The sequence below is a fragment of the Labrus mixtus genome, chromosome 12, assembly GCF_963584025.1.
Source record: "Labrus mixtus chromosome 12, fLabMix1.1, whole genome shotgun sequence".
NCBI lineage: Eukaryota > Metazoa > Chordata > Actinopteri > Labriformes > Labridae > Labrus > Labrus mixtus.
Genome location: NC_083623.1, coordinates 12,510,318 through 12,524,436, shown reverse-complemented (window position 1 = coordinate 12,524,436; position 14,119 = coordinate 12,510,318). Strand labels below are relative to the sequence as shown.

Below are 14,119 nucleotides of genomic sequence, written 5' to 3'. Positions count from 1 at the left end.
TAAATTCAAATAAAATCATAGCAGGCTGTCCGACAAACTCTTGTTTTAAGAAAAGAATCGTTTGAGCAAACAGGCGGTGGTTCACTTGGACAGCACTCCAACATTCCTCTATGTTTTCTAACACAATCCTCAGCTTATCACAATAAAAATGATCCGGATGAAACACGGGCAGTGTTTTGCAGGACAACTTTTCCCTGTTGATATGATGAAAAGAGACTGTGTCAGACCTCCAGAGGCCTGCTGTTGTATAACACAAGAATAACAGCAGAGATGATATCAGAAGTCTTAGGCTAATAGTGTCTAACATTGACAGCTCAGGAAGAGTAACCTCTTACTTTGGGCTTTCGTCATTCTGTCTCTGCAGAGCTCTGGTTTCTGATGCACAAAGTAAGATATGTTGCCACTAAGAGATTCAGTCAATAGTCAATCCTCGCTGAAAAAAGAAGGTGGTGTTATGTAACAGGTTCGTTTCTCACTGTGTCAGGTCTGGGTGCTCCTGCTCCTGAGAGTAAGCCTGTTGTTGTATAAACAGATCTGATGTCGACTTTGAGGAGATGAGTCCTGCTCCTTTCTTCTTTTTCACTTTCTCTGTGTTCTCTCTTTCCTCGCACACTGCCCACACACTTACATCAAAAAGCTCCAAACATTTCATGCTGCTTGGAGAGATTTTTAGAAGTGACATCGGTTGAAACTACGCACATAAATGATCATCCCTGACCAACCATTTCTGCAAAGAATGAGCTGAGTTGGTTGGCTGGCCAATTAAGCACAGTAATACCACGGTCTGCAATACCAGTAACTGGTAGTTTCACTACTGTGGACAGGTGCAAAGTCCTGCTGGAAAAAGGAAATGAGCATCTCCACAAAGCTTGTCAGCAGACGGAAGCATGAAGTGCTCTGAAGTCTCCTGGTAGACAGCTGCGTTCACTCTGGACTTGATAAAACACAGTTGACCAACACCAGCAGGTGACATGGCACCACCAAAACACTGACTGGAAAAATTCTCGCTGCGGGCTTCTGTTGTCAAGACAAAGCAGACGAGCTGAAGGCCACTATCAAAGAAACCTGGGCTTCCATAGCACCTCAGCAGTGCCTGATTGGCTCCATGCCACGATGCATTAATGAAGTAATTTGTTCAAAAGAAGCCCCGACCAGGTATTAAGTAAATGTACTTTTCAGAAGGTCAAGATCTTCTATCTTCTATCTTCGCTGTAAGCAGTAATCCGCACATATATTATTTCATATGAATTAAATCTAGAATATAAAACAGTTTCACTTCTTTTGAATTAAATTGCTAAAAAAAAAAAAAAAAACTTTTCCACAATATTCTAATTTTTGGAGATGTTTACAACTTATCTTGCAATTTAAAGAAATTAAATCAAATTATAACCATTAAAACAATTCAATAGTGTTCTTATGCTGAGCAGAGAATAAGAGATAATAAGAAATTATGTCTTCAAAACTTTGTCTGAATAATTCCATGTGGGATGGGTCACGTAAAAGACCGCCCATCGATCCATCCATCAATCCATTTATTCTTTCATCCATCCAACCATCCATCCTTCCATCCATTTATTCTTTCTTTCATCCATCTATCCATCCATTCCTTCATCCATTCTTTCTTTCATTCATCCATTTATTCATTAATTCATTTAACACCACTAATGTTCTACATTGTTGATTGTGGAATTGAACGCGTTCAAGAAATGGAGATCAAAATGATGTTCTTGGTAACCAACACTTTGTCAAGTGTTCATGAACAGTAGATTGATGGTAAGAATATTTCTGGGCGCTCCTGTATATTTTTTGTTTCATTAAATATTCAAAGTGTAAGCCCGCTACAACACCATGAAAACTTTTCTACCAACCCTCATCAAATCTTTGAAGAATCTTTAAAGGCATCTCAGCTTTCCGATAGATTTTCTTTTTTCTTTCGATCATTTTATCTTTATTTTACTTTTCTCTTTAGAGCAGACTTACATTGATCTGATTCAACATTTCAGAGTTCAGAACATACTTCTGGCATTGCCTTTAAAAGTACCATGGATGAATAAGTATGTCAAAAAACACAATGGTGTCTATATCTGGTTTTCTTTCAGATTTAGTGCATGTAGGGATTAGGAGGAACATGCTGGAAAAGTGTTCATAAAGTGGTATTTAGAAACACATGTAAAAATGTCAAGGGGGAATTCTTGTCATGCTTCCACACTTAAAGACTCATAACTCTATTCTGAGAGCTGGGTGGTTTTTCCATATGCTCTCATTTACATCCAGCTTTCAACTCCATTCCTAATCTTTCCCCACATTAACCAGAACATCAGCTTTCTGCAGTGTGCACATGCTGCAAGATCAATCTCAGCTGCAGCCGTACGTCAACAAAAAGATTAAGAGCAACGCGACTGATTGACATGGCATTAGCATCTTGTGTCTGCTTGATGAGCTGACGGCGGATATGGAGTCAGTCAAAAGGTTGCAGCTAATGTTTGGCCACAGTCTGCCTTGTCTGTGTGTTTATGAAGGATGTGTGGAGTTGGGGAAAAAAAAAAAAAGCTAATAAATTTAAAGTAATACAGCCAGAGGGAAAGGAAACGAGGGAGAAAAGTTTGTTCATTTTAAACTTTGGGTACTTAAGAGGGCTTGGAAATAAGGATTGACTTAATTTTAGATTCATATTGAACACATTCATTTAAAAAATGTGAATATTTGGTTTGAGAAGTTGTGGAAACAACAAAAGTCAAAGTTAATTTCTATTCTTCGTTTATATCAATCATACAAATAACAACGGATGATTTTATTGGTTATTGTGCTTAAAAAAAACTATCTCACTTAAAACATTTTGATATATAAAAAAACAATTGTATAAATAATTAAATTACTGCTAATCGCTTTATCCACTTTGTAATGTTGCATTTGCAATTTACCAAAGGTTGTTACTGCATTATCTAGGATTAATGGTCAATGCTAGTTCAACACAATTGAAATGAGAAATAAAGTGTGAATTATTTATGAGGCAGAAGTATTTGTAAAGCCCTGCATAGTGTCTGCAGCTCTTTCTATCAGGCCGCGTGGAGCCTGGACGCTCCAGCAGTCACAGGAAAGGGCAAAGTATCATCTTTGAAGAACTTTCTCGTTTTGATACACATTTTAAGCAAATCAGTCTTCGTGAGTGATCTCAGCTTCTTGAAGACTTTACCCTGCTTTAAAATCTAAATATTCTGTGTCAGAATGAATTCTATGTTTATATCATAATATTCAGAATAGTTAAGGAGTTAACTAAGATATAATAAAAACTACCTGATTCATTTGACCTAATTACCATTCAATATCTGCAGGCTTTTGCAGTATTGACAGCTTGACAACAAACCAACTGTATTTGATGTAAAATGTCATCGTGAGCCTTTACAAAGGAAACATCAGACTTTTGAGATGATGATTTCTCCCTAAAATAAAACCAGCAAGAACAAAATCCAAGAACCACTCTTGAGTGAGCCACAGTTTGTTTCATAAAACTAACACTCCACTTCTATCTGTGTTACACATGCACTGTGGTCGTCTGGTTTGGCTCATAGAGGCATGAACTGCCTTTCAGAGTAAACATAAAACTCACAAACAAAGCCAGATGTTACTGAACTGTACAGCGGCTGAAAAACAAACCTGCATCCAAACAAGACGAAGCTAAGCTACATGCTAAATGTTGTGCTTTAACCGGATTAATAAACAGCACTGCTGTATCAGACTGTGAAAGAAGATACAAATGATACAGGAGGGTATCAAAAAGGCAAGAATGGGGTGAAAATGAGGTGGTGATGGATTAAAGGTGGAGATAATGAACAGACAGAGGGAGAAAGCAGTTGGCAGGGAGAGGAAGAAGGAGCACAGAGAGGAGATAGTCATGCAGACGTGCAGCTGGATGAATACAAGGCCCCTGTGTAACGCTCAGAGGATTACTGTAGCACTCAAGCCAGGTCTAGTTGGTATTTAGAGGGAGTTTGCACGCAGCCCCCTCGCACAGACTGAACCCTTATCCTGCCTGGACTGAACTGACTGGAAAACGAAGGGCAGCTCATCAGAGACAGGGAATAAAAAAAGTCCAAGGACAAAAGGGTAAACATGGGATAAAGGTGAAGGAGGAGTGAAAGGGAAATGACATCAAGAGATGGGGAGAGGTAGACTTACTTTTGGAACAGGGGGTCCGTGGTCATCCAGATACGTGGACTCACCTGCAATGACAAGAAAGTATACATTTTAGGATTCAGACAAGCAACTGGAAGGGAGATCAAAAGGCTCAAACTTCAAAGCATTGAATACAACAACTTTTCAGCATTAAGAATCAGGCATTTGAACAGCTTCCAGATTGAAACCCCTGAAGGCACTGAGAATGATAGAAGGAGGAAACACTGGCCCGTGATCCAAAAGGCATCTGAGCAAAACAGCAAATGTAACTGCATCTCTCCAAAAGCATCTCTCTTTTGATTCCCAACATTTTTACTTTTCAATAAATGTCAGTACGAAAAAGAAAAACACACATTTGTTTCTCAAAATTTTCATAAAAAAATGACGTGATAATGATGTGTACATTTTTAGGCTGTAGAATATTCGAAATCAAAAGGATACACAAACCATTAAAAAACATTTTCTCTGTGAAAATAAGTTGATGGTTACAGCAATGAAGTTAGAAAAATAAATGGGGGGGGGGGGGGAAGTGGCTCTTGAACTCTCCCATGCCCCCCTGTAGAAGCAACACAATAGTCAATGCTCCCAACCATCATGGGAGTGGGTACCAAAACAAGCATCACATGCCATGCAATATTATTTAGCTTTTTGTTTTTTAGCTACATGCAGTTTTATTAATCTGAGTCAAGACATGTCTCTGTTATGGTGGTACTGTAACTTCGCCAAAGACTAGCCAATGTGGAAGTACTTTGAGACCGCAATCTTTGGCCAGCATAGGGTCACTCCACTAATGGCAAAGAAGTCTGAGTACATGGAACCAGATGATAAAATTAGCCTACTTATCAGATAATTTACTACCTCAAGAATCATTTTATGTTAGAGTTAATGACCTCAATCGCTAGTTTCAAGGCTTTGTATATGGCAGGGTGTTACTTTTGTAAATTATGGCCCCATTGAGTGTGGGATTAATGACAAAGCAGGGTATGCTTCAAGGCATGGCAACTTGTTGTTGCTATGGCTTGTCAACTGGGACAAAGACATAGCAATGTGTATGCAACCTCATTTCTAAATATGGTCATGTCTGGTTCCAAAATATTAAAAAAATGAACAAAGATGCGACGGCCTATATGTTAAACTATTAGCTTAAAAACATCGAGAAACCAATGGGTGCCAACAGAGTGGCAACATCCACTTCTTGGTCTGTGGTTGGCCTGAAATCATCATCACTTCTTTGTATTGTGTCCACATAAACCACATTTACCCAACTATAGTAGAATTATTAGTAGACTTGCACTTTAAATACACTCAATACATCATTCCCATCCTCTCTCACCCAAACAAAAAAGTGCTCCACTACATCATATCCAATAAGACCAGTTTTAACCTTTATATAGAGTACATATTGAACACTGTGAGACTGTTTTGTCAGGGAACAATGGGGTCCATTCAAGTCTTTCCACACTGACAGTCTATGTTGTGGTTTCTCTCCAAATCCAGGCCCTGGCTTCAGTTTGGCCCTTTCCATCCAGACACACAGACACACAGACCCATCTCCTCCCATCACATTTACAACATTCAGATGTTTTACCCCGCTTAAAAGGGAAGACAAATTGCTGCATGTTGGGGGAGTGAAGCTATTGAGAGAAGAAATATAACACAAGTGAACAATCCCTCCTTGTGTGTCTGAAATGTGATCTGACAGACAAGGATGAAAATAGCAAGAAATGATGCATGAACACACTCATCGGTTCACCAGCCAAAGTTTCCAGCTTGGCACCCACTCAGAGACATTATTCAGTGTGCTTGTGCTGGAAGTGTATTGGATGACTTTTTAAGTACTATTTATGTTAAGATAGTGGTGTGTAAGATAAGAGTAATTAGTCTAACACTGAGATCCAATCTGTGTCGGTTTGGATCTGTGACAATGTCACACACACATACACACAGACACACACACACACACACACACACACACACACACAGCAGTTAGCTAACTGTGTGTTGTGGCTCATTAATTCATCAGGTGTATTAATTATGACACAGCTGCACCCTTGAAAGTTTCTGAGACCTTATCCTGCATCACTTCTGTCTCTTTTTTTTTTGACTTAACACACATTTTCTGAGGAATTCTGAGGGAGACGTGTGCATGTTCGCAGCTTCTCTCAAAGGTATTTAAGGTCACGGCATGGCGAGTTCGCAGGCAGGCCGACATCTCTGTTCCTTTCTCTGTCATCCATCACGAACAAGCACCCACCTCCCGCGACCTCCAAACCCCCTCCCCTCCATGTCCGTCTTCTGTGTGTGCTTCTCATTAGCGCTTTTTTTTTTTTTTGGAAAAAAAAATTTGGAACTAATTTTTTCCAGGGCACGAAGCTCGAAAAAAAAACCTGACAGCTGCCCTGTGCCCCCACCACCCACAGAGAGGGAAATGAACTTAAAGAGCCACTGTACAGAGCTCACTGTACTCGTCGACCTCATTGTCCTGTGATCCACAGTGAGAATTCAAGGAGGAGGAGGAGGAGGAGGATGAAGACTTTCATGGGACTTTAGGCCTGACTCCAATTCCAAAAAAACAAACAAAGAACACAGCAAAGAAGAATTCAGACTGTACTCATTTGTTTGTGTTTTATTGTTCTCACATGTTTTCATACTAATCCAAACTTTAATGACTTCAGTCTGAGCCCTACACTTCACCATCTGTTCAGATTCACATACAGGAATGATTTTCAACACCAGCACAGCATTTGACAGCTTTCCTACATTTCAGTATAAATATACTGTACACCCAAATATTCAAGTTCAAGTGGAAGGAATAAACCTTAAGATCTCACTAATATACATAAGCAATAAAGGTGCTGGTCGCAAAAAGGTATTCACTGGATATAAACGATGTCTTCCTTTGATATTATCAATCTACCCTGAATATGAACCAGCATGTAAACCCCCATTAAAAATGGTTATTTGCTGTCTTCCTTTTTTCACACTGGTACATTACTGTTGTTGAAAATGAAACCCAGTAATAAACAAGAAAAAATATATCCATTATTAAGATTTTGAGTTAGTGCTAGGCATTTTTTGTTGCCCCAACACAATAACCATGGCTATAGCCTTTCCACATGTTTCCAAAGTTTGCACCAATCCAAATGAGCATCAAATCATGATGACAGTGGTAAAAAAAATATCTTACAATCTAACTGCAACATCAGCAATTAGTATGTTTCCCAAAATGTTGAACATTTCCCGTAAACTTGTGTGAAAGCAAAACAGCTGGAGGAGAGGTTTGTCATTGAGGATCTGGGAAAAGGATTAAGACAGCCTCTATTCATCCCCTACAACAACAGTGCTCAAGTTTCTGCACAACAACCCTGAACAATACGAGGAGGAACTTTGAGTTTGTTAAAATCCATCCAAACAACTCGGGGGAAATTTTGGATCATAGTATCTGATTGAACAGGGATTTCACAAGTTATTAATACACTGAACAAGGCTGTGTCCTTTAAAGAGTGGTGCTCAATCTCTCCGGAGACAAATACAGTCTAAACCAAGGATCAAGTGCAGAGGCTATAGTCCATGTCGCAGTGTGCATGGTTTCAAATCCTACCTCATGTCGTCCCTCACTCTCTCCTCCGATGTTTTGTCTCACATGTTTTGTCTCTCTTCAGCTGTCCTATCCAATGCTGGCAAAAGTGACATACACAAAAAGACTGAAGCTATTTGGGAGGTTTGCAATGACACAGAAAATGACCAAAGCAGTTAATGTTGGTTTTAATTTGTCACCTTTCTGTTTTTTTTTTGCTAATAATATATAATAGGGGTCATGAATGGTCAAGTGGAGGAAAGTGCTCAGGTATGAGAGGCCAAAGGGCTAAGCCAAGAAGTGAAGAAAGAGTTCACAAATTAAACCAAGGTCAATGTTCACTTTGAACTCATCCTCATGTTCATCCTGTGTATTCTATGTGTGTGTGTGTGTGTATGTGGGTGGGTGTGTGAGTGACTGAAGGAGAAACTAACAGGAGTGCCAGTATGCATAGGCATGTAGCTAAATGGTTAATTGGATTACTGTGTCACAAGATCCATGGACTGCCCTCAATCTAAGAGCAGCTGCAGAACCATTCCTGAGTACAATTATCTAATCAATACGGCAAGATGGAAAACATTATTCACTTTTATGTTTTAATCAATGAATTCTAAAAACCGACTATAAATAACCCAGAAACGTCTAAAATACAAAAGAAAAACATCAGCACATCTGGTAACCAAAGTATGTGAGGCTGTGTGGATGTTGTCCATTTTGGAGTGGCAGAACTAGTGTAACAACATCATTTAAAAAAACAAATCTATTAATGCTACGTTAGGAAACACTACAGCAAATTAAAGCGAAACATCTTCACAACGAGACGGTTTCACAAATCCACATGTCCTATGACTTTCTGAATAACAGATGCAAGCAATACAAGTTGAAAGCCAATTCAGCACATGTTCAAGCATTGTGATATGTTTGGCAGAACAAAATGTTGAATCTGTCAAGCTGATTAGTGCCATGAAATTCACCAGGTTCCAGTTAATGTGCATCATGTAAGGGAGAACACAAACTAATTTTCCCCCCACAGATCTGAGGAGAGGAAACTCAAAATGTTTGTCAAACTACATTCAATTCCTGTCAACAATCTTCACACTGTTTCTTCTTCTATCCCACTTTTCTGGGCACATCCATTCAACGCATAAGGCCGTCCATCGATGAATCTGGTCCTGCTCGAGGTTTCTGCCCGCTCGAATAGAGTTTCCTTATCCGCCTTTGACAAGTGCTCTCTCGTGGTTTACTTGACCTTACTTTACACTTTATCAATAAAAAATGGCTGACTGATTGATTGACTGACTAACTGAAACCTGAATCCTCGAGTCACAAAGATAGAAGCATCACATTCAACTCAAAGAGCAGATTCAGGCAAAGAAAATGATCTTTCAGTAGGAATTGCTGTTTTGGATCAGAATCAATAACAGGTAACAGTACATGGACTGAAGAAAACACAGCAGAAATATATCCATCTGCTTCTGAAAAATGATAATAAATATTATCTTTAAAACTTAATTTAAGACCATGAGAAACCCTAACCCTAACCCTAACCCTAACTCTAACCATTGCTCTGTAATGTAGAGAGATCCACATTCATAAAGGAATAATCACTCAAACTTTCCCAGAGCAGGTCCCTCAGGCTCTGGAATTTTCCCCTTTGGTGTTGGCCTGCGTCAGGAATGCTACAGTAAGTTTTCGGGAATTTCATAAACATGTATTTAGAGCGTAGAACATTTCATTTGCTCCGTGAAATTGGCAACCTAGCTAAGTAGAGCTCAGGAAAAGAAACACACATCCCAGAATAGGGAATAGAGGAGGAGGCAGCGGAAAACCACACAGGAATGGCTGCTCTTCTAGGTTGAAGTTAAGGGGCCTTTTTTTTTTTTTTTTTTCGCTTTGCTGTGGGGACACGACTCGGAGCAAAAGATGGAGGGTTACAGAGCTGAAGTGCTAGAATGTTCTACAAGTATGTGAAACCAGATTACAGGTTATACAGATCGTGACGACTAAACTTTCACATCTTCAACCACATCCTGTGGTAGATGCTATATCTACTACAGACTGAAATGAGAGAACAGAAAATGTGTACTCGCATCAAGACCCAACTGACGTTTTATAGTTGGCATATTTCCTAAAAAAAAAACATTAAAAAATGACATAAGTTCTGCCTATATGGCTGTAAAAAAAAAACACCCAGTGGCACCTATCTGCGGTTATAGACATACGTGGCAGAATAGAAAGCATATGTAAATTACGTATATGGCTTAAATACAATCTTTCCAGTGTGTTTTTGAGTCTGTGATGTGTTTGTGTGTGTGGTCGCCCAACCCTTTGATTTGGAGAGTGGGAGTTGCCCTCCATTAGTGCAACCCATCCACCTAATTACAGAGGAGAGTTAAGCTCAAGGGTCAGGGTCTCCACCTACTGCGCCCTGCTCTACGCCTCAGTCACTGGAAGATCAACAATGGTCTATAAAGGTGCTATGTGAAATAAAAATAAAGGCAGTGTAACACTGTGTTATTGCAGGTGAGTGTATAGGGACCAAAACCTGGTAGGGAATCCAATTTGTGGACTTTTCGCTGCCCTAAAATTTTGGTAACTGAAATGGAAACATGCATACAGATGTGCATATAGGTTTGGAGGCTTCTGGAAGACTGTCAGTATGTCATTTGTGGACATCGGTGGTTACCCTTGTATAAAAGAGAGGAATCAGGAAACTAAGACCAAAGCGGAGCTGTGTTTAGAGCCCAATATAGCAGTCGAAAAAATAAAACATGAACAAGAAGAAGGGAAGTTAAATATTTTCCAAAGCTTTTGTTCTGCTTCGGTAAGGATGAAAAAATATTTAGTTCAGGGGGAAATAATTCAGTTGAATGCCTACATCTTTGTGTTTTATAAATAGCTAACGTTTAAGTTTGTGTTATAGTTGACAGAGATGCCAAATGACAACCGAACAGCATTTGTAAACACACACTCGGTGGATCTGAAGCAAATCGTGCATGTTTAGTCAGATAACCGTCGGTCAGCTCTATAAATAAGGCAACACTGCGTTTCTGAAAATGACACTCTGAATTGTCACACTCAAAAAAATGTCATACTTGATGTGCCATTGGATGTACAAGAATTTGAAAAAGGCAGTGGATGAGAAAAAAGCTGAGCAAAGTGAGTCAAGTCAAGAAGGACAAACATGAGGAGTAGTAAAACCCAAAGGTCACTGAGCTCTTCAATTTAATGTTGAAGCCACAGCAGGTTTTCCATTACCTTCACATTTTTAAAGCACAGAGCACTAACTACTCTCCAGGAGCATGTCAAAGGGTGTGATCTTTTTGCAGTGTAATCAGTTTAATTTAGTCGGTTAAAGAACATCAAGTATTGCTACATGCAACATCATCTTTTTACACAGTTCTGGTTCTTAAAAAAAACATCTTTGACTCATCACAACAAGAGACCAAACTCTATCTCTGACTTCCTCAGAAAACCGCATGGCTTTGAAATGAAGAAATGAACCATGAAGTAGAAAACAGGCCAACAATTGAAAGCATAACTAATTTCTGACGCATAACTCAATCAAAACAGGAAGCAGTAACTTATTAGTACGTGAGGCATTGTTGCGAGTATTCTTTCTCCAATATGTTATCCTGTGGGTGACCCCGAAAAAGGAACATCAGAATGAAAAATAATACTATTCACAGGATGTGATGCTGTAAGAGATTTCCGCTTAGTTTTGTGTTCTGTCAGCTACATCTGGACGAGTCACTTCCCGTTAAGTGCTAAAGTGCAGCTTTGTACGTACCTCTTCTCAGCTTGTGGACATGAGGGCTAACACCAGCTGTCTTTATTGACAAAGAGCCTGCTGAACGCCATTTTGACAGACCATTGATTTTTCCCGCACACCCCTACAAAAAAGGTCAAATGGAGGAGTCCTATTATGTGTTACTTAAAGATTTCAATAAACAAACATATGTGCATAGGTGAGGAAAATTTGACATAAAGAATCCGTCAAAAAGGGATAAAATGCTGAAGAGTCAAGGAAAGAGGGATAAATATTCATTCAAATCATGGAAGTGTGTTGATTTCTATATTCTTTAAAAAAAAAACTACAATATGATTTGGGTCAAAATTAGTTTTCAAAACTGCTCGGTAATTTGTGACATTTAAGATATAAATAACGGTAGACCTTTTCACAACAACAAAAACAACAGGCGCAGCTCAACTTTAACAGCCAAGTCGTTAAAAACCAACCGCAACTGGGCAAATGCTCACCCTCTGCTGCTTTGCACAAGCTCAAAAAAAAGTATGCTTGATTGCGAAATGCAAAAATCTGTAAATGGCTGGGCCCCACACAGTGTCACAAAGACGACACTGATGACATCGGCATCGTACTCAACTGGCACTGGAGCGGAAACTCGCGATTTTAGTGAGTAAATCAAAAGTAGTTGGGCAGTTGTTGCGCAATTAGCACCTGCGAGATGTTTTCTCTTCATAAACACCCTTTCTTGTGTCTGTTATTTGGTAAAATGTGAAAACAAATATTTAAAAACCTAACATTTAAAAATGTTTTAACCAGGATCTGTGTTTTCTCACATTATACTTACAGGGAGATTTACTGTAATAGCCTATAAATGTACCAACTCATTTGCTGGGCGGCTGTAGGCTCTGCCAGAGGAAGCTAGAACAACTCCCTGCTTTAATTGTTTGTTTACAAGATCCTCTGACCCTGAACCTCAACCAAAAAATAAAAATTTGAGAGATCCTTTTCTTTTTTATGAACACTGGTATGTTTATAAATCTTAGTCCTTTCCTTTTTATCCCCCTGTTATAGAGCAGTGGCTATCCTCATGGTCTACATGTTGAACCCAGAAACAATCGGTAATGAGCGCACATATTTTTCATCAACAGATAAAGCTGACCATTTCCCCCAAAAGACCCTGTCAGACGTGTTGAGCGCTAATCATACCATAAGCAAAAAGGACAGGCAGAGGAGTTTGAAATACAAACACATTAATCATGACAAATTTTGGTCTAAGATCAGAAAACAGGCGGGTGTGAGAAGTCTAACCAATCTACTCCCTTGTTTCAGCGGTGACAGTGCTGAGTCACAGCTAAGGCATGCTAAAGATACATCTGGGAAACACACAAAGAACTGGGTGCACACTTATGCCTGGATGCAAAATCATCACAAAACAATATAATTTTAGATTGTTGGTAAACCAAATCTTAACATCTAGTTTGTGTTTTGTTCCCTTTCTCTTTATGTTTTCCATGAATCATTATGCCCGACAGTCAGCGGCATGCTAGTTTAAGGTGTCATGCTTGAAAGTGCACGTAGCCAACAATTAGGCCGCAATCGGGAAGACCCTGACACTGCCCTATCATCATTGCGCTGTCAAGGACATACATATGAAACACACATGTGAAACACATCTGTGAGGAGCTGGAATTGTTCTACAAATGAGTGAATCAGATCTTAAAGGAGCAGTTTGAAGATTTTGGGAAACACTTGTTAGCTTTCTTGTTGAAATTTGAGGGGGAAAAAAAGATATCCTGGTGTTGGTGTGCCAAAGTCCAACCGGATGGCTCCTGAGCATTGCATATGGACTGGAAGCAGTGTTAAACTAACCTTGCTCTGTCCAAAGGTTTAAATAAAAAGTCAGGACTTTTTAATCTAACTTTAGCTTTAGAGGTGCTGGAAGTTTTACTTTAGCTTTTTCAACATGGCCCATTCTTTATGTCTGCTAAACTACTATCTAGCTCCTGAGCTCTCAGGTCCTGTAGGTTCCTTGGGATTGTTGGTGAGGATGGCCTGCTGCTATGGACCTCCTTACTGTGCCAGAAGCCCAGTAGGCCTTGTCGCGGCAGCAGAAGCCAGGCTCTCGAGTAGACGGAGCTCCCCCAACCTTCAGCAAGGTGATCTAGCACTACTACCACCCGACTTCCCTGAAGCCCAGCCATCACCAAGGGACTGTGTCGTCCCCTGGCCTAAACCCTGGATATTTGCACCTCTGTAACGTCTTGCCTTCTATATATATATATATGAGGTGTAATGGGGGGACCAAGTCGTCCCACGTCTGTACCAGCATCAGAGACAGAGGTGTTATGTGCGTGGGATGGGGATCACTGTATGACGGCGCAGCCAGAGAGAACAGTATAGTGTGCGCAAGTATGAGTGTGTACTGTATGTGGAGCTCCCGCTGTTTCGTTTACATGTCATACCGTACCGTATAAACAACATCACGCAATGTGAAACACTAATATTACCCCTTTGCGGAATCAATACGAAAGTACAAAGGCACAATGACGCACATGAGTTTCGTTACGGCAAAAAAGACAGAAACTGTACAACATAAAAGAAGCATCCTAAAGAGAAAGTGA

At 39.7% G+C, this 14,119-nt stretch overlaps 1 protein-coding gene across 1 annotated transcript in view; it reads right to left on the bottom strand.

Moving 5' to 3' along the window:
- usta (uronyl 2-sulfotransferase a) overlaps nucleotides 1-14,119 on the bottom strand; it is a 58,397-nt gene that overhangs the window by 22,251 nt on the left and 22,027 nt on the right. The window contains exon 2 of the mRNA XM_061052027.1: nucleotides 4,177-4,220. Within this exon, the coding sequence (XP_060908010.1) occupies nucleotides 4,177-4,220 (44 nt within the window). The remainder of the gene's footprint in view (nucleotides 1-4,176; nucleotides 4,221-14,119) is intronic.